The sequence below is a fragment of the Urocitellus parryii genome, chromosome 4 (assembly GCF_045843805.1).
Source record: "Urocitellus parryii isolate mUroPar1 chromosome 4, mUroPar1.hap1, whole genome shotgun sequence".
Taxonomy (NCBI): Eukaryota; Metazoa; Chordata; class Mammalia; order Rodentia; family Sciuridae; genus Urocitellus; species Urocitellus parryii.
Genome location: NC_135534.1, coordinates 167,962,562 through 167,984,787, shown reverse-complemented (window position 1 = coordinate 167,984,787; position 22,226 = coordinate 167,962,562). Strand labels below are relative to the sequence as shown.

Below are 22,226 nucleotides of genomic sequence, written 5' to 3'. Positions count from 1 at the left end.
TGTATCTTTATGATATATAAAAATGAAGAATGCATAGAACTGAACAAATAATAATTATATAATGTCAATTAGCAGAATATCTTGTTAAAATGAATACTCTGATCACCAAATCTAGTCAAGCTCAGGGTATGCTAATGCTGTTTGATTTTCAGATGCTTTTAGTAGCAAGACTGATATATGCCTAGCACATTATAGTAATTAATATTACCTGCAACAGTTTCTCATTTGTGGTTTTCATCTCTATGTACTTGACTTGTTTTTCAGGAGACATATTTCTAATAATACCATCTGCTGCTTGTTTTTCTTGTTCAACTTCTTCTTCTACACTTCTAATTTGTTTTTCTTTCCTGAAATCAAAAACGCACAATATTTCCATTACTATATTGAGGAAAAAAAAATCAAATAATTCCAGTTAGGTCTTAAAATTTAATAGAGTACCTAAAGATACTGAAACAGTGGCCTTCATAAACACAGGCTTATTTTTACATCTTTCTCTTTTCCATCTCCAAGTCCTATTTCTATATTCTTTATTTTACTTTACTAAGAAAACAGATTATTAAGTCCTTACACATATGAAGATACATTTATAACTTTTGTTGTCATACACTAGAGACAAATATAAGATAGTTAAGTTTTAGAATCATGGTTTTCTTTTTATTTTTAGTTGTAGATGGACATAATACCTTTATTTTGTTTATTTAGTTTTTTTTTATGTGGTGCTGGGGATAGAATCCAGTGCCTCATGCATGCTAGGCAAGCACTCTACCACTGAGCCACAACCCCAGCCCAGAATCGTGGTTTTCAAACATCCTTTAGCCACAGGAAATCTTTGAATAAATGAAAACTTGTATAGAAATCTGCCAAGTAAATCAATGCAGCTTTGACTGAATTGGCAAGTAGGGAGACCTCTAATACAATTTGATTTTTTAAAAAAGAAACCATACCTTTAGATTAACAGTAAGCTTTACTTAGTTGGGCATGGTGATAATATGCCTATAGTTCCAGTTACTTGAGGGTCTGAGGCAGGAAGATTGATTGAGCCCAGAAGCTCAAGGCCAGCCTGGGCAATATAGCAAGACTCCTCATCTCTTAAAAAGCATTAGTAACAACAATGAAAATGGTTGAGCATGTAGCTCAGTGGTAGACTAACTGCCTAGCATGCTGGGTTTGATCCAGCATCATGATAAACAAGCAAATGAATATCTATAGTATTATGCTTTGGGCTAGGTTGTGGCTCAGTGGTAAGGCACTTGCCTAGCATGTGTGAAGCATTGGGTTCAATTCTCAGCACCGCATATAAATAAATGAATAAAATAAAGATCTGTCAACATCTAAAAAAATTTTTTTAAATATTATGCTTTGCTTAAATTCCCTTTACCTACCAATTTAATTAAAATAGGTATCTAATAAATTATCACTATTTTAGCATTGTAATAGTTTAATCTCCCTAGAAATATAAATGTTAAGTAACAGTGAAGTAAATTAGAAACAATAATCATCTTATCATATAATTACAAGAAACACCAGTATTGTGTGCCTTACGTGTAAACTCAATTAATAGAGTAGATAAAGTTTCTGGAAAAAAATAGTTGAGATAGAACCTATGTAAATACTTAAAGATTTTCATATAAAAGCCTGATTTAATGTATTTTCAGTCTCAACATCTTAAAAGTTCTAATTTGGCTTCAAACTCTGATTAATCTATCACGATTTACTGTATTTTGTTCATAGATATCAACTACAGTTTTCACAATCACCAGCTAAGCCCAGTGGATGCACAGATCCCCATATTCTTCTACTCACCACTAGCACAAATAATCTAAATTCCAAAATTTTCCAACAAACATCATTTCGAAATAACCAAATGAAAGATGAACATAATGAGACAGATAACTAATGCATTCCCTTTGAATTTTAATTACAATAATATAACAAATGTGTTTGCTGTTATTACAATTTACATAGGTATATGAGCTCACAGAACTTCTAAGCAGAAAGTATCATCTGTTTAAATCTGTTTTATTGAGCAAGGATACAAAAGCCCAAAAGTATTAATCTTTTAGAACTAAATCATTCTAAATTTCGTGATTATTCTACTGTAGTTAGATGGGAACTAATGTTGTAGAGTTTCCCATTTTACAGACAGGAAATTATAGCATAAGGAAGGTAACTGATTTTCTGAAGGTCATATAATGGCCAACTGACAGGTCTTTTGGTAATTTGAGCACTTTGCTCCTGTTTTAACTTGGCAGTAAAACAACCTGTGAAGGTGTCATAAAAATGAGTAAATAACAAGTTGAAAGGAAATGGAATCCAAACATAGTGTTATACTTTTTCAATCTGTATCTTTCTAAATACAAAATAGCTTTAGGACTAACAATTTACTTTAGAAACAATATATCGTTTAAAAATATCCCTTCTCAATATCATACACTTTAAGTCACAAAGTTAAATTGTCAATTTGTCAATATTTTGATAACATTTTGAAGAGTAAGAAACATAATTGTTGCTTAGTGCAGTGAGGCTGACTTTGAATGTGCAATCATACTGTCTCAACCCTATCTCTAAATAAAATATATATATTAAAAAATAGGGCTGGGGATGTGTCTCAATGGTCGAGTGTCCATGAGTTCAACCCTGGTACCCAAAAAACAAAAAAGGTTAAGCAAGCCCCTTCCTTGTTGTACCGACAAAGTCAAAGACGACTTTAAGAAATTTTTCTTCTGGTCAATCTTTTGCTAAGGAAGTTCAGCTTTTTTTTTTTTTTAATCACTTATTCACTGGGTACAAAGGTTAAGACAAAGTGAAATCATATGACATACTTTTTTCTATGTGAGCTCCTCTGTGCCCAGCTCTAATGGTGTAAAAGAAACCGAATAAATTTCTTCAGCACACCAGTCTCAGAGACAAAAGGAACAAGTAAAGGTAAGATGATATATATTTATAGGTTTGGTTGTTGCTGAATTTTAAAAAATTAACTGTGTTAAATCTGTACAACAATCATTGCCTTTAATAAGTAATGAAAGAGCAGAAAATGTGATTATATTTTCACATGGTCTACCTCAAAAATAATATAAACCTAAAACATGACCAAGAAATCTTTCACAAATAAAATTATAATGAAATATAAAGTAACTATTTTTCTTTGAAGAACAAAAGGTTAAGTCTATCCAAATTCATAAACTTTTTATTTTGAAATATAATATTAATGGAGCATTTAACTGAAAAGCAAATGTGCAAGAGGAAAGGAACCGCTAATAGAAACTACTGAAACTGGGAAACAATTATTATCCTTACTTGTGTTTTGTTTCCTTAAAGTTTTCCATTTCAAGTTTTTAAATTTGCACTCATATACACAAAACCAAGAACAAACAAAAATATTCTATAAAACTTATAAGGACAGGAATAAAGTTAACCATCAATCATTACCATCTTACTCCAAATACACTGAATTCTGACACAAATAATTAAAACAGGTAATGAAAAAATTATGTATGGATTTCATTTAACCTATATAATTGTAACATCCATTTATTTCATGGCATATAGTACACATTAATAACAAAATCCCTGAACTTGTACTTTAAACCTCATTAAGAATATGACTTCTTTTTTTAAAAAACTTATCATTTCCTGTCTAAAGCTGTACATTGTAAGCTATGTAAAAGGGCTCTTAATTTTATGAAATAATTTTAAAAACTGATATTCTACTTGGTTTCTATTTGTATTAGTTCCTAAATAATCATTACATAAAACTCAAAATATTTCAAAATGAGAAGAAAAATTCCAAAAGAAGAAAAACAGAAAATAATTTTCTTTTTAAATCAACTTTTTGAAAGTGTACATTGACTCATGAACAATTTCTTCATAATCTTCTGACTTGCCACTCTGTGGAAATGATTTCTTAAAGGCAGACAGCAATACTGCCTTTCAGTGTCGTGATGATCAATAGTCACTCTGTCTCTAAAATTTTTCCCGCTCTCAAAAGGCACATACATATGTGGCTCAGTGTATTTCATAACTTTAGATCTAATAATGCTTTAGATTTGTTGAATGTTTCCTTGTACAGAACCTTGAGCTGAGCATATGCTGTTTTTAAGTCTAGAATTTATCAAGAGGAAGGAAAACATTTACTTTTTCTTTATTTGTACTAGGGATTGAACCCAGGGGTGCTTTGCCCCTGAGCTACACCCACAGCCATTTTTATTTTTTATTTTGAGACAGGGTCTTGCTAAGTTTCTTAAGGCCTTGCTAAATTGCTGAGGCTGGCCTCAAACTTGCAATCCTCCTGCCTCTACCTCCCAAGACACTGGGATTACAGATAAATGCCATTGTGCCAGTGAAACATTTCCTTTTCTAAGTCTTGGAATTTTATTTTTTAGCACACTAGAGAAAACAATTATTATTAAAAAGATAATAAACACAGCAAATAAATTTAAGACTGTCCTATTTACATTTCCATGTACGCTCACAGTCCTACCTTGCCTTCATTTTCTTCTTCACCTGCTTCTATTCCACATCAAGTCCTTAAATTCAGTTTTCTTTGTAGTCTATTTGCTTCCTTTAATCACCCCTATCTACTATATATATCTGAAAAACAGCACTTCTCCCTTACTCATCTCTTCATTCCACCAGAAACTTCAGTAAGAACTTTACCATATCACTGTAACTATCCCTAGAGATCATTAAACACACATAAAATATATTTTGTAAATTTAAATTTAGGCATCTCCCTTTATGGGCAATGGACAGGAATAATGATAGCTTAACTCATTTCTGGCTTTAAAAACGGTTCTATTATTATCTATATTTGAGTTGCATCAAATCTAGGAGGCCAAATAGCTTTGTCTAACAAATTTAACTATGCAGAGAGAGAGTAGATGGGGAATAAGATTAAATAGATCAATGAACTGAAGGCAATGAGTAAGGTGACTACAACAGACTAGCACTGAAATAATAAATTCCTATTGCTAATGAGACAACAAACTTAAGTAATTTGAAAAGAATCTTCTCATTAAGATTAGTTTTTCTAATTCCAGGTCTATTGAAATATTCTCCTCGAAGCATCTTAACTGTTACAAATGCTCTAAGAAGGCTTAAAAGACTAAACTTTAAAAGACCCCTAATGACAGATGTATTCATACTCTTTCAAATCAGAAAATTTGTTTGCAGAAGGATTTCCAGTGTCAACTTTGAGAAAACAGAATGAGAAACAAAGATCATGAATAAAATGATTAAATGGAAAGTTAATGATTTAATAAGAATAGTATTCTGCAACAAATGGCAATTTTTGGTAAAAAATAACATATGAAATGCAGCCAATAACACAACTACTGCCCAAAACTTGGAAAAAATTAAAAAAAGGTTAAAAGGAGTATAAACTCACAATGACACAAATAACAGAGGGTACAATAACAATAAAACTTACAAAGCACAAAGTTAATAGATGAATAGAAATTGACTGGGAAAGCAAAATTTTCCCAAGTCAGCAAATGGAAAAACACTGAAAAGCCACTTGATTTATATTCTGCAAGAACTTTGAATGGTTCAGAAATGGCAGCACCAGGTATTCTGAAAGTAGAGGAGGGGCTAGGTTCAACTTGCTTAGTGCCTGCAAGGCTCTGGATTCAATCATCCTACTGGCAAAACAAAACAAAAACAAAACCAAAAACCTTTGTTTTAAAAGAATCTTTAAAAAAAGTCTAAAAATAATGACATTTATGGATTCCTTAAGAAAACAGTCAAGCAAGTTCACTCTAAAATGCTAATTCCAAATCAGCTTTTCAGTTCCTCACTCTTCTACATAACCTCACAACAAAATATTAACATATGAACAAAGCCTCCAAAAAACTGGGAAAGTATAGCTTGGGGACACATATTCTATTTAAGGGAAAAAACAACAAAAGGCACACACACACAAAATAATAATAAAGGCAAGAAACTCAACAGATACTGCTGCAGAAAATATTGAGAGAACAAAAGTTCTTAAAATTAAAAAGAAGACAGGAAATAGCAATCTTTAACAGAATTTGAGAATAAAAATTGAGGATACTTCAAAACATAAGAGATGTAATATAGGAGAGTAGAAAGAAAATCATTGCAGAAGGTTCAATACATAATAAGGTAGTTCTCCATAGAGAAGCAGGACTTGGAGGAAAAAAAAAGTGATGAAGAGTATCGTCAACATTATTAATGGAAAAATTCCCAGAAATTAGAAATACAGCTTCCAGATTCAAAGTAACAATCAAGTACCCAGTTTAACTGATGAAATTAGACTCTCACAAAGACACAGAATCATGAATTCCAGAATACTGATTTTAGAAGCTTTTAGGGTTAGGAAGAGGCAAGGTACATTAAAAGGATAAATAAGTAAAATAAGGTAACAACTGAAACTCAAAAGACAATGGGGCAAGAAAATCAACATTTTCAGGAAAAATTATTTCCCATCTAGATTCAATTTCTAGCCAAAGTATCTTTCAAGGTCCAAAAAAATTTTTCCATCCTATGTACATTTTCCAGAAGTTATGAAGCACCACTGAAATGAGGTAATAAGCCAAAAAAAAAAGGGGCATTCTAGAAAAACAGGAATCCAATAAGGCAGGCAAAAGAGAATTTCTGTGATAAGGGCAGAAGTCAACAACCATGTAGAAAGAAGGCCCATTGATCAGTTTCTCTAGCTTAAAGCATGGTAGCTCATTTGCAAGCAAATGAAAGACATTAAATATCTAAAATGAATTAACTAGAGAATTGCCATGAGATAGTGTGAACATAAATTCATTTAAAAAAGAAAAAAAAAACAGTCTGATTAATTTAGAGTAAAAAAACCATGTAGCAATGGGAAAGTAATCCTCTTACATAGCTCAGTCACTGATAACTTATATATACTTGTGATAACATAAATGCTGAATAGCCATCTAAAATTACAAGTGACTATATTTGGAAGTCAATGATGTATTTAAGAGTAGGATAGAGAGTATTTGAAAGAAAGCTAAAGATTTTCATCTCCCACAGTTAGTTATAAGCCAATGGATTAACACCAACAAATAACACCTAAAATTGAAAAATCAAGAATTAGCAATACATGAATATAATCAAGCACACATATACACATAAATATACATTCTTCTGGACTTTCTTTTTTTATATATTTAATAAAAATTTAAATGTACTTTAAAGTTTCTTTCAAAAGATCTCATGAGACAACTTAGAAAATAATATCATTCTCCACAGGAGCTTTTGTTAAGATCAGAGTGCAGGGATGGGGAATAGCAATGAACTTGTTTCTTATTCTATGTATTTTAAGAAAAAAGATATTTAAAAGAAAAGAAAATCCATATGTTCTCAATAATCTTTACAGTTCTTGTCTTTACTGAGACGAAATACTCTCTCTTCTCTCAGGCCTGCAATATGAAATTCACATGCATCACAGTCTTGTTTTGGCCCTTCTCCATGCTATTATTATCGGACAAAAGCCAGACTTCTAAAATAGTAAGTTTTTATAATCAAGAGAAATGTCTAAAATATCTAAAGGCAAACACCACCACCACCACAAAATCTGATCCCTAAACTATTCTTTAGTTATTTGTATATATTCAAATCTGTGATCTGAGTCATCCTAACTTGACAAAGGTAATCTTTACTTTGTTTTTAAATTGAGTTCTTTTTTAAAAGTTGGTGAAAGAAGAAATCTGTAAATTTTCACTATAAAATCTGAGATTAGTTCCAAGACATAAAAACCACAGTTTAAAATTATAGGGGAAATTTCAACTGCAAAGACAGGCAAAACAACATTATTCTTTGTATCTATATCCACAGAAGGAAAGCACTTCAGGTTGTGTGGCTCATTAAATTTACTCACAGATGCTGAATTTCTGATATAAGACAAAATATTTCCTTTTAAAATATGAAACTTTTAGACATTGGCCCATCAAAGCTGGAATTGGGTATTATTTTTTAATTATTTAAGAGCCCTAGCTATATGTTGTTATCTCCACTGATTTTAAAAAATTATACATTTTAAATAATTCCCCTAGAAATGCCTACCTTGCATGTTAAAATATTAAGTTAACCAAATTATGTAATATTTCTACACATAAAACAGCAATATATCAATATTCTTTCTCTCTGTAATGATTACATTAATTACAGTTGGAAGATACCTGTATAACATACTACTAGCATTTCCCTACTTATTCTATTAGAATTTCCCTAATCTTCCCCATTTCATCATTAAAAACATTCACTTTTCCACATTATAATGCCTAAAGATGAGAGATTTTTTCCAAAATGATTTCCTTCCAACATCAAAGTGCATGAATATGAAATTTTGAGAAATTATATTATTTTTTCCTGATTAATAAAATATCTAATTTTTTTTCTTTTTTAGGAAGTCAAATGTAATTTCACTGAAAAGGATTATTCTTTGATTCCAGTGGGTATCAATAATAATGTTACTATCCTTGATCTCAGTTATAACAAAATTACTTTGAATGTTACAGACACAAGGGTGCTACAGAAGTATTTTTTACTTACTGAGCTCTATTTGATTCAGAACAATATCACTATCTTACATAATAGTAGTTTCAGTAACCTCTCCAATCTAGAAATCTTAAATATATGTAAAAACTCCATTTATGTTATTCAACAGAATGCATTTGTAGGCCTAAATAAACTAAAACAATTACATCTCTGCCAAAACAAAATATTACAACTGAATCCTGACATGTTTATGCCGCTAAACAACTTGAAACTTCTGAATCTGCAAGGAAATTTGATAAGCTACTTTGATGTACCACAACTATTTCATCTGGAATTAATCATTTTATATGGAAATCCATGGAACTGCACTTGTAGTTTATTCAATTTGCAGAACTGGTTGAAAACATCAAATGTGATACTAGGTAAGGTATCATCATTTAATTAAAATTAAAATGTGATTAACTTTTGGCATTTTGCCCTAGAAAAATCTTTTTCATCTTTAAACAAACAACCAACAAAAAAATCCAGCTGAGTGTGGTAATGCTTTCCAGCAACTAGAGAAGTTTAGATAGGAGGATCGAAAGTTTGAGGCCAGTTGGGCAACTTAGTCACTGCCTAAAAATTAAAATTTAGGAAAGGATGGAAATGTGGCTCTGCAGTGGAGTACTCTTGGGTTCAATAATCAATACTGACAAGAAAAAAAGAAAGAAAAACTATCTATTGGGCTAAAGTTGTAGCATTTTGCAAGGCTCCAGAATAGATCCCAGCACTGCCAAAAAGTCAAGAAATAAAATTTCTGTTAAAGGAAAGAAGGAAAAAATATTTAAAAAGTAACTTCTGGGGATTTGGGATGTAGCTTAGTGGTGGAGTACCTGACTTGCAAGAATGAGGTCCTGGGTTTGATTGCCAGTGCTGTGCAAGAAGGAAAAAATCCCAAAAAAACCATCTCTAAAGAGTTACTCTCCATTCCCCACCCCCTGACTATAAAGAAATTTAAATGTATTGGGCTTGCAGAGACAACACATAAGACCAATTTGTTTTTCTTTAAGTACTTTCTGTTTATTATTAGATATCTTGTTGCAGAGTAGGTAAAAAAAAAAAAAAGGTGTCTTACTTTGTTAACTGCAAACCAAACACTGCTTGAGATCCAGATTATAGCCATTATCATAATCATAAAATCTTTATAAACACAGACTAAAATATATAAATAGTTAATGCATTTAAACTGTATTTATAAAGTAATGGGAATGTGTATCACCCCTCATTGTGTTACTATGCAAACACATCAAGACCTCGTTATAACATCCTTAATAATGAGAGACATGTCAAAAATATAGATAAAATAATCATAAATGTTGCTAACCATTCTTATTCTCTATAATAAGCCTTAATTTATTCACTCTTATTTACCAGAAAATGAGAACATCACCATGTGTAGCTATCCACACAGCCTGACGTGCTACAATATCAAAACAGTACCCTATATGGCTGAATGCTACTCAAAGTTTGCTTCATCTATAACTGAAGATCTTTATGTTCATTTTCAGTCCATTAGCAATTCAACTTTTAATAGTTCTTTAAACAATTTCACAAGAAATTCAGGTAATGTATTGGTTTTTAATATTAATATTGCTGGAGGTGTTAGAGCTACTAGAATTCAATGTAGGCTCTATTAGTTATCACCCAAATACCACAGTTGATTATTTCACTTATTTGAGACAAATTATAATTTTTTAATGTATGTAAATCAATACTTGTCTTATGTGAATGAGTAGCAATACCTGCAAAGAAAAGTGGGTAAGGGATGAGTATCCTTTATCCAAAATACTCAGGACCAAAGTGTTCTGAATTTTGAATTTTTAAAAAAATTTTGAAATATGTGCATATACATAATGAGATAGAAGCCAAGTGTAAATATGAAATACATTTGTTTCAAAAACACCTTATACATACATCCTAAAGATAATTTTAAACAATATTTTTAATGCACCTGTGCTTTGACTAATGTGTCACATTAAGTCAGATGTGAAATTTTCCATTTAAGGAATTTTGAGCATTTTGGATTTTCAGATTAAGGATGCCCAAACTGTAATTATTTTAGGAAAAGGTATTATTTCACCATACTATAAAATATCTTTTATTTAGTAACTAGTAACTTTTGTGTACCAGCATTGGAGAGTAATAGGAATATTACATATTTATTTTCATCAACTTAACCAAATCTCTTTCTCTTCCATTTAAGAACATGAACCTCTTGGAAAAAGTTGGGTTTTTCTTGTTGGTGTTGTTGTCACTGCACTGATGACTTCACTCCTCATCTTAACTGCAATCAAATGCCCAATATGGTATAATTTTCTGCTTAGTTACAATCATCGTCGCCTAGAAGAGCATGAGGCAGAAACCTACGAAGATGGTTTTCCTGGAAATTCAAATTCTCTTCCACAGATAGGAGATATAAACTCTGAAGACACTACAGTAATATTTGAGCAGTTACATTCATTTGTGGCAGAAGATGATGGTTTTATTGAAGATAAGTACATAGATACCCATGAACTATGTGAAGAAAATTAATTTTAAAATGTTTGACTGCTGATAAAATATCAGACCACTCACAGCTTAGATGTGGAGACTTTGATATGTAAAACATACCAAATTGGAGCTAGTAGATCTTCATCTTAATATCATATACACAAATATCATAAAAATGTTTTTCTTATTGAGCAAGGGGATCCAAATGAAGTAGCTGACACTCTTAGAGCTAACAGTTACACAATTAGTTAATCTACAATGCTAACATTATTAATCTCAGCAGTACTTAGAACAAATAAAAAGGCAGCTAGTGTATTATTCATTAAATAAATGAATATATTCTTATAATAACACATATTTGTGATATAGGACATATTAAATTATACTAAAGTCCCAGTCATTAAAAAAATAAAATATTTTAGATTTATGTCATGAGTTAAAGAACAGAGAACTTCGACTACACACTAAGATTAGTTCTATGTTCACAGACTGATTTCATGGTATTGAAAAATATTTTATATTAATGCTTCCTGAATTAGCAAAACATATTTACTCAAAATTTAGTAGAAACTTAAGCACAAGGCACAGTGTTCAGGTATAATCCTTAATGATTACTACCGATTTCAATCAGAAAAAACGGCTATCACCAAATTTCATGATTGGCACAATTCAGTACCATGGTGGCTTCTCAAGTGGGCATCACAATTATTTATGAATTCTATTTATAAAAACACACATTTCTGCCTCTCTCTGGGAGATTATTCGAATGAATCTGTGCTGGGACTAAGGAATCTTTAGTTGGTCCATGGGTAGCTGATAACATGGAGCAATGTTTCTCAAATTGTTTTCTAGAACACTAACCTCCAGAGAGACATTCAGAAGTATTTATAGGATAAGAAAAAGGTACATGGGCCAAGCACAGTGGCACACCTGTAATCCTGGCTACTTGGGAGGCTGAGACAAGAAGACTGTATTCAAGGTAGCCTGGGCAACTCAGCAAGACCCTTTGTCAAAATAAAATTTTAAAAAATGGCTGGGTCGGGGGTGGTGCACACCTGTTATTCCAGGAGTTCAGAAGACAGAGGCAGGAGGATCACAAGTTCACTGAAAGCCTCAGCAATTTAGTGAGGTCCTAAGCAACTTAGCAAAATATCCGTCTCAAAATAAAAAATAAAACGAGGTGGGGATGAGGCTTAGTGGTTAAGCACCCCTGGGTTCAATCTCTGTACCAAATAAATAAAAAATTAAAAATAATTGGGATACATACAGCTCAGTAGTAGAGCACTTGCTTAGCATGGATGATGTCCTGGGTTCAATCCCCTGTGTGTATATGTCTGTCTGTCTTTCTCTCTCTCTCTCTCTCACACACACACACAAAAATAAATAAATAAATATAAAAAGAAAAGAGAAAATTTCAAGGGTGCATGGTCAAATTACTATAGAAAACACTGTGTTTAAAGGAAGTGAAACAAGATCCCTTGATATATAATATAGAACTTATCTGAGACTTTACTAAGCTAAACTGCTTTCTCATTATTCAAGAGAAACATATTAAGAATTTTTCAAATTTATTTACTTGGTACAACTACTAAGAGCTCATAGCACAATAATAGTCCAAAGAACATACTCTGCAAAACACTAGCCCTAAGACTGTAAAGGAATAGTTCATCTAAAGTCATTATTGTCAATTCCCTTATAATCAACCGGCTGCAAATATAATTTTAACAACTCATTGATGCTAACTGATGTTAAAAACTGTAGTAAAATCTGTAATTTTAATATTCCACACATAGAAATTAGTGTATTTATCTGTTATCTTAAACTATAAAGATCTCTGAAACATTGAAATATACTTATGGATGAAATGTGGATTTTCCTCATCATAATAAATGCAAAGCGAAAGCTGTGGATGAACAGGGTTATTTATATGCTGAAAGAGCTAGGAGATGGGTACATAAAGGTATACTATTTTTGTGTATGTTCAAATTTCTCTATAATAAAGTTTTTTAAATGTGTATGTACTTGATAATTCCTTAGAAAAAAGAGACTACAAATGTACATCTTGTCATGATCTGTAAAATAGTCATTTTAAAAGCTATATACATATCAAATTCTACTTTGAGGAAAATATCTACTCTGGGGAAATAAAATCTGTTTATGATGATATATCCTCTGAAATAGAAGAACTGATCCAAGTTTATAATACATATTTACTTGTGTTTATAGAAGCATATTTTCAATAAAAATATGAACATTTTGTCTAATATATATTATCCATTGCCTTAAACTTCAATTTTAAGAATGAGATAATTACAGGGATACAACACATCTTTTTCCTAAATAAGCTATCATTCTATCTTATCTTTGCTAACTATAAGGTGCAATTATTAATATTTGAGAAACATAATAAAATAAAATATAATTACAAATGAACAAAGGTTGTATCTAATCTCTAAAATCCAAGAACCTTTTATCATTATATTTTACATATTCAATAAATATCTAACTAAATAAAGAAAAATAAATGGGTGTAAAATTATAGTTACATATGTTTTAAAGAACAAATGATTTCGACTAATCCCAAACTAGGAAATGTAGACACTAGAATTGGAAGAGAATCATTAGTTTAAGCATGTACAAGAATAACCGGCTTATTATGGATAGGTTTCCCATAATGAACCAGATTTTCATGCCACACTAAATGATGGTACAAATAGGAAATCTGCCATTTCCTGGTCTCTCTGAATGTGCAGAGTCAAGGTAGATTCTTAGGTTATTGAGATGTTTTACATCTTGTTAACACAAGAAATAAATATATCCTCAGTGCATATGAAAGTAAACTTCATATAAATAGATTTTCCTTTAATTTAAATTTCTGCTTAAAAGAGAAAAGAATCTATTTTACTTTAACCTTAAATGCAAACTGTAAATATAATTTTGAAACTGGTGACATCTCAGGACAAATTATGATATTTAAAATTTTTTTTCTTTAATCAAATGAACCAAACACATAAAAACTGTGGTATTTTTAAACTTAAATATATTTCCGGATAAAAATCTGCAAAACATTTAGTTATAATATTGATTTATCTGACTGAGGTATTATATAACTTTTCAGATAATGGGATAAATGGGGACTCAAATGTTCTAAATTCTTTAAGATTTTTATATTTTTTTAAGGTTTTTTTTTTTTTTTTTGGTAAACTTAGGATACATATTTGATAAATGGTTTCAAACCAGGGTAACAGATAGAAAGAGGGAGAGAAGCAAAAAAAAAAAAAAAAAAAAAAAAAAAAAAGAGGGAGGGAGGAAGATTTCAAGTAAGAATTTGGTTTCCAAAAAATAGGTCTTTGTGTAAGAAAAGAAACTGCCAATATTTTCAATTTCTTAGAAAGGACTTTACAAGCCAGGTAAAGTGGTACAAGCCTATAATCCCAGAGGCAAATGAGGCTGAAAAAGGAGGATCACAAGTTCAAAGCCAGGCTCAACAACTTAGCAAGACCCTAAGCAACTTAACAAGACCCTGTTTCCAATAAAAATAAAAAGGGCTGGGATGTGGCTTGGTAGTTAAATGTTCCTGGGTTCAATCCCTGATACGAAATAAATAAATAAACAGCTATCAAATAGATAAATAAATAGCTATCAGGACTGGGGATGTGGCTCACTGGTTAAGCATCCCTGGGTTCAATCTCTAGTACAAAAAAAAAAAAAAAAAAGTACTTCACAACAAAGCACTTCACAATAGCATCAAGTGATAGGAGAAAAAGAAATTTTTGTTTTAATCAATAAAAAAATTATAGTTACCTTTCAAATGTTTTATTACTGTATTTCAGTATTCTGTCATGAAATATTTACTGTTTATGCAGAAGTAACATGACAGTGTATTTGTTATTACTGAATTTCATGATTTTTGTTAGTAATTATTCTTGCTCTCAAACAGATTTATATTAATACATTTTGGGTCCAGAATGAATTTATATGTGTGTTTATACAAAAATAGCTCATCTTTCATGTTTGTGTTGTAATATAAAGTATCTAATTAGGGCCCAAAATTTCATGAAAAATAATTACATCATGTCTACTCATTATTTTTGTATGTGTTACTGTCACTGTCACAGTTAATAACAAAGTCAAAGCTAGCTAGTATTTAGTCTTTAGATAGGTTATAAAGACACAGATAATCTACAAATATAATATAGAATACTAATATAATTATCAACAATGCTAATAAAAATTTAAATAGTCTACTAATGAATTTTTAGTTGAACTGGGGTTAAAATATCATAATCTAATTAATATTCTAAGTTAAAATTATAAATGGAAGATATAATAACATTCTTATCTCAAATTTTAGGTTCTTAGAAGCAGAAATTATTTATATATAATCTATACAGTCATTTTCTTCATACAGAAGTTTGTAATTTAGTGGTAAATGAAGATAACATGTACAAAAATAAAACTTCCATTGCAAATATTTATTTTTAATTTAAAAAGGCAATAGAAAAAAAGTTAAAACTTCTATAAGGAAATAAATAACTCACTAGTTAAACTACATAGTAAACTCATTTATAAATCTGATTTTTAAATAGAATAAACTTACGCTTGTCTTTCAGTAAATATGATATCCATACTTTGTGTTTCTCGATCATTTTGAGCTTTAAGCTGAAGAAATAGTTAACACAGAGAAGTTAGTTATAAAAATGTAACCATTAAACTGAATACTTTCTTTAAAGGTTATTCTGGTTATGAACCAAATACAGATTATAATAATAATCCTAATGCCACAAAGATCCAGAAAAAAACTACAGTAATTGTTTCATTTAACAAAGAACACCATGAGATAAAAAGAGCTGTTTTCATAAACATCATAATCTCATGCCAAAAATATTCACTGTTCTTCAGTGATCTGTTAAATAATCCAATGTAACCTTCATTTATAAAAACAACATCTTAAGAATTTACTGGTTTTCAATAAACGTATAATTAATAATGTGAAGAATTTAGAACCAGCATGGGTTTTTTGTCTCACATCACTCAGTATTTACGTGAGTACTCCTAGTTGACACGACCTGTGCAAATCTAGAATAGAATTTGGACATATCCCAAATAACTGACAATGCACATGAAGAAGTTCTTACTTTTTATTTCTAGCACAGTTTTTAATTATGTGAATTATTCTGTATCCTAAACATAAAAATAATCTACTAAATTATCATGGTTTTAGAATCTTAAATTTAGAAGAGTCATTTTATAAACTATGTTTTTACCGAATAGTTTCTGGTCATGTAAATAAATTATAAGCTATATAAGTTATGAGCTTTATGTTATTTTCTTTCTAATGTTTATAATCAAAATAGGCTAGCTATGAACATTTCGTTGTTTTCTACCAAATAGTTAATCTAAATAAAATTCTTATTTACCAATCAAAGGTCAGAACATCTGGCATTGTGTCTACTCATTTTTTCCCCTTAAAACTATAAAAAGATATCATTTATCTCTACTGAGTACTCAACTCCACTTATACAAAAATTAAAACTGAAGTATTTTTAACTAATCTATAAACAAGCAATATAGAAGACATTCTAAGGTTGAGTACAAGGCCAATTCAAACAGAGCCTTGTGGACAGACAGTGAAGCATCTACTTGGAGGAGCCACTCAATAGGAGGAATTTAAAAGAGCAACTAAGGGGGTTCATCTATAACAGTGATATTTAGAATCAAAGTAATGTCCATCTCTAAGGCCTAAAAGATTTTACCAAACTACTTTTAGATATAGATGCTTTATTTTGAGGATACTATTTTTATAAATCTATTGTTTATATTTATGAATTCTCTTACCATGTTGTAATCATTCATTACTTCTTCCATTTCAGTATTGGTATTAAGTTTATCTACCAACTAAAAACAAAAACACAAAAAACCCCACATTCTGTTAGTCTTAACATTCTGTACAATTCATAATCAAAGTAATTCAATCTCACATAATGAGTAGTAATTTAAGTACCAATACTTGAAAGCATCTTATCTTTGAAGATAAAAACAAATATTGAGCTAACTAAATAAATACATATTATGCATTTGGCCAAAAAGTAAACTACATTTTAGTGTGGAAAAATAGGTAATAATGAAATACTCTTCCTGCAACTCGTACCTTAAACAGCTTTGTCTGCTCTGAAAAGACAGAAAGATTAGAAAAGACTGAAGTTTACCAGATTCATCACTCTCTTTTTCTCTTGGAGAGAACGTCAACAGGTTTTCAAATTTACACTACTGAAAAACAGCTTTCTTTTTTTTAAAAATTAAAAAAAAAAACAAAATCAACAAAGGAATCCATAGACGACACAATAGTACGCCTACTTCAAAAAGTTAGGCAATGATATTAATAGCTAGCACAAAGTATTTGTGCCAAATACTGTTACATGTACTAACTTATTTAGTTTTTTTAGTATTATTCTATGAAGTAAATACTATTGTCTACATTTTACAGATAAATTTAGGAAGTACTGGAACCAGATAGGAAATCAAATTATTTAAACACTAAAACAAACAGTGTAAGTGTAATTGATGACAAAAGATTAAGCTTTATTAATATAGGATATATATCAGTATACATCACATTTTCTCATTTGTTATACACATAAGTGCTAGTAAGACTTAGTATTTATTAAATGCTAACTATAGGTTAGACACCTAGTTAAGTGCTTTCTATTTATTGGGTATTAGCTCATTAAACCTATAAACAGCATATTTTATACATTATTAAGATCTTTCTTTTTGTTTTTGGTGAGACAAGGGATTGAACCCACAGGAGCTTTACTACTAAGTTACATGACCAGCCCTTTTAATTTTGAGATAGGGTGTCTTGCTAAATGGATGAGGTTGGCTTAAATTTTGTGATCCTTCTGCTTTAGTCTCATGAGTTGGGGGGATTACAGATAGGTGTTCACCACTATGCCCAGCTTATTAAGTAACTTATCAAATACATTTTTGCATAACTAATAATTACTTTTATATATTGTCATCCCCATCTTATAAGAATATTCTCTCATATTTAGAATACAATAACATTTACTAAAGAAAATATTACTGAACACGAGATGTTACAAAATGTTTGTTATGGATTGTGTGGTTCTGAAAATTTAAAATTTAAAATATACTATAATCAGCAAAATTTTATTGATAAGCAAAATATAACAATATAGATATATCATAATTTATGTAATCATTTTTAATAGGAGTAGTGAGATAAAAGTTTATTATTTTCTTTAAATCTGGACACCACTGCTGTATAATGTTCCGAAGAGTCAGAATAAAGAAAATTCTCACAATGAAAATTTTCATGGAAGCAACAACACCCAAAGGCTTGAGGCAGTTATCAGTAGTTCTAAAGCAACTGTTTTTTCTTGAAGTTCACATTGGAAAGGATCCTTGGTGGAAATATTTTATGTTACATACTCTATTTGACAGAATGTACACACAATAAAACATACAGATGGAAGTAATTAGTGTGCTAAATAATTAAATTTTAAAAATTTCATGATGGCAAAATTCCATAAAAGGGTAAAGGTGTTTTCAAAGCAGTGGCATTGTTGGTACCCAGTAAATTCTAGCTACTAAATTATTATTTCAGTATTGTTATAGAAAGAAACACATGTGTGTTTGTGTACTCATAAATTAATGTGTTTTAAAACATATTAGAAGAATACATATCAATCTGGTAAGCCAAATAATTTCTGATGAGGAAAATGAAGGAGAGAAGAAAGGGGCACTTTATTCTCTACATATTTTATAGATTGACTCTTTCACAGTAACTATATATTCATGTATTCTTAAGCTGTAAAAAAAAAATGAAAATATTCAAAGCAAATTCTCTCAGAAAAGAGCAAATACCATGTTGTAGTCTGCTAGTTGTCCTTGAAACTCTTTGATTTCAACAGCTAAAGTCTCTGCCCTGAAAGCATAAAATAAATACATTCATGTAAACATTATGGATAACTACTAATTCTTATTCTATGGATATGTAATATTGAATGAATACTAAATTAATACCTATTCAGTAGTAAGAGTACATAAAAATATCTTTCATATTTTAACTGCAAAGTTACTTACCTCTTTTCATATGACAAATACACTGAATTCTCTTGATTATGCATTTCTATTTCTTTCTGAAGTTTATTAATTTCAGTTGTAAGTTCACTTATTTTACTTCTGTAAAGAAAGAAGAACGTCAGCCATACTTCTAATCTAGAAAAGGCTTTCTAGTTACAAAATTCATATATATATATTTGTAGATTGTCTATAATTACAACTAATGAATAATTCTATTTCCAACATGATCAAGGTTGGAATTTTCATTTGTATTCATAAGATAAAACCACAAAAGATGTATTTGGAACTTAATTGCCAATGATATAACTAACTACTTTACAGTTCAAAAATAGTAATAGAATATACCCTCATGTTTTTGTGCTATCCACAGTGTAACAGATACAGTCATGATAGATTATTTGCTCAGCTCTATAAATATTGTATCCATCACTTTTGTAAGTCTAGATAATTAATAAAACCAATTAAGTCCTAAAAAAGACTTTCTAGTTCAACAAAACAAACTTTTCATAAATATGCAATAATATAAATAGTGTGAAATTCCCTAAGAAAAAATGTTTCAATGGTTTATTTGAATAAGAATAAGGACTATCTCATCTAATTCTACTCAACTGATAAGAAACTGACATAGTTTCTCTAATTATTAAGAAAGGTCAAAAAGAAAGAGAATTGAAGCCTAGTCAAACAGATGTAGATTCCTGTCATTCTTAAAACTGCTACAATTTTTCAATAGTGGCATTACTGACATTTTAGGACAGTGACTGATAACTTTGTGGTAGAGGGCTATCTTATGCACTACAGTATGTATAGAAACATCCCTGGTCTCGATGCCAGCAGTAAAAAACCCCAATTGTGACAACCAGAAATGTGTATAAAAATTGCCAAATATGGGCTGGGGCTGTAGCTCAGTGGCAGAGCACTTACTTAGCATGTGTGAGGGACTGGGTTTGATCCTTAGCACCGCATTAAAAAAAAAAAAATAAACAAAATGCTTTCCATCTACAACTATAAAAAAATTTTAAATTGCCAAATATTTACTAATGGAATCAACCCAGTTGAAAACTAATGCTCTAGAAAAACAATTATACTAACAAATATTCTTTGATGCAGAAGCACAAAACCTAAAAGGAGGCAATGCGATAACCAGGCATTGTTTTATTTCCTTTTTTTCTTTTGATTAGAATGTCACTGAATATCAGAGACATTATACATCATCTCACAGACTTACTGTCTTTGTTATTAATCTTAGTTTTAAGGAAAGATGGCCTCCTAGGAATTTGAGAATCAAAATGATCCTCCAGGTAATTAAGAAACAAAAGAATCAAGAACTAAGAAAGTAAACAAGGCTTTTAAGGCATGATAGAAGAATGGATTAAATTAAATGGAAATAAGAGAGAAAGAAGATACAGATGAGGAGCCAATAAGAAAATAAAGTAAAATTGGAAAATGTAGATAGAACAATAGGAAATCCAAGCATATGGTAGGTAGAAAATGACCAAAAGTTCTCAATTTGGAGCTAGACATTTGACAAGTTCTTAATTTAGTGCTTCACACTTAAGTGACATATGACAAAACTTATGGATTAATTAAAATTAGATCATATTTGTAGTAATTTACCAAACATATATTTATCTAAAACCCTCTACTGATTAGGGTGTCACAAAAAAGTATACAGATTTTTCCTTTTTTTTTTTTGGTGGTGCTGGAGATTGAACCCAGGTCCTTGTGCATGTGAAGCAAGCACTCTACCAACTGAGCTATACCCCAGCCCTCCATAGATTTTTTCTTTTTCATTAGGTATAACAGGCGACATTACAATAACACAAATGTTACGTTTCAGAATACCAAAAAGTTTAGAATATTATGTTTATCTTCAGATGAAAACAGTAAACGTTATGATATGGTTTGAATGTGCATGTCCCCAAATCAATAGTATTAAGAAGTGAAGCTTCAGAGCTGATTAGGCCAGAAAGGCTCTTCCCTCATAAATAAGATTAGGTAGTATATTATGAAAGGGCTGGAGGGAAGTGGTAGGCCCTGTTTTGCTCTTTAATTATGTGAGAGAGAGAGGACACCTAGATTGTGCTATCTATTGAACCAGGCCCTTATCAAACACTGATCCTACCAGTACACTGATCCTAGACTTCCTAATGTCCAGAACTAAGAGAAATAAATTTACATAATTATTAAATCACCCAACTTCAGGCATTTTGTTATAGAAGTACAAACAGACTGAGACAAAATATATAGCTCATATATATGCAAATACATAAAATTTTATATCTCAGTCTAATTCTATTATTGTATATATTTTACAGAATAGCCAAATAAACCAGAAATTGATAAACTACAAAATAATTCTTAGGCATCAACAGATACCTAATTATTATGATAAGAACCATAGATAAAACTTCATGATCACTCATAGAAAGACATGTTTAATTAACATACCTAAGAAGTCCGAGATAATAAGATTTGTCTAAAATTTGCCTCTGGGGACCTGAAAAAATGTTTAAATGTTAGTGTCCAGTCTCAAAATGCCAGCAAAATAGCAAAAATCCAAAGCACAACCAGAATTATACATCATAATTCTCAGACAGCTTTCATTACTGCCACCAAACATTAAGAAAAGAGAACTAGTATCTTAAAATCATGATATTTTAAAAAGACCACAAAGATGGAATGATGTGAGACTATTAAGATAGTAGATTCATAGTACAGGCTAGCTAAATGGAAACTAGGCATAAGGGAGCCTAAAAAAAGAAGTTTCTCTGACAACAAAATATAGTAGGACTGTCCAATTAAGAGTAGCTACATGGAACTACTGAGCACTTGAAAAATGGCTGGTGCTACTAAAGAAATTAATTTTTATTTTACTTAATTTTGAGTATTACAAATGACTATTAGATATTGGAGACTTTAGATATTCCTAAATGTGACTAAGAGACAACAATTTTCCGAATTTCTCTTAGGAGACTTTTAAAAACATGATGTTAGCTGGGCGTGGTAATGCACGCCTGTAATACTAGCAACTCAGGAGTGCGAAGCAGGGGGATGGAGAGTTCAAAGCCTTGAATATACTTCAAAGCCTCAGCAACTTAGTGAGGCTCAAA

The 22,226-nt window shown here is 30.6% G+C and overlaps 2 protein-coding genes across 2 annotated transcripts in view; one reads left to right on the top strand and one right to left on the bottom strand.

Moving 5' to 3' along the window:
• Window positions 1–22,226, bottom strand: part of Ift74 (intraflagellar transport 74) — a 68,449-nt gene that overhangs the window by 36,966 nt on the left and 9,257 nt on the right. The window contains exons 4-9 of the mRNA XM_026387856.2: window positions 21,565–21,613; window positions 19,117–19,215; window positions 18,898–18,958; window positions 16,846–16,905; window positions 15,608–15,669; window positions 209–347 (exon numbers count right to left, since the gene is read on the bottom strand). Coding sequence (XP_026243641.1) covers window positions 209–347; window positions 15,608–15,669; window positions 16,846–16,905; window positions 18,898–18,958; window positions 19,117–19,215; window positions 21,565–21,613 — 470 coding nt within the window. The remainder of the gene's footprint in view (window positions 1–208; window positions 348–15,607; window positions 15,670–16,845; window positions 16,906–18,897; window positions 18,959–19,116; window positions 19,216–21,564; window positions 21,614–22,226) is intronic.
• Window positions 7,408–11,049, top strand: Lrrc19 (leucine rich repeat containing 19). The gene is made up of 4 exons (XM_026387857.2): window positions 7,408–7,488; window positions 8,387–8,900; window positions 9,892–10,080; window positions 10,721–11,049. The coding sequence occupies exons 1-4, from the start codon at window positions 7,408–7,410 to the stop codon at window positions 11,047–11,049; spliced, it is 1,113 nt and encodes a 370-aa protein (XP_026243642.2).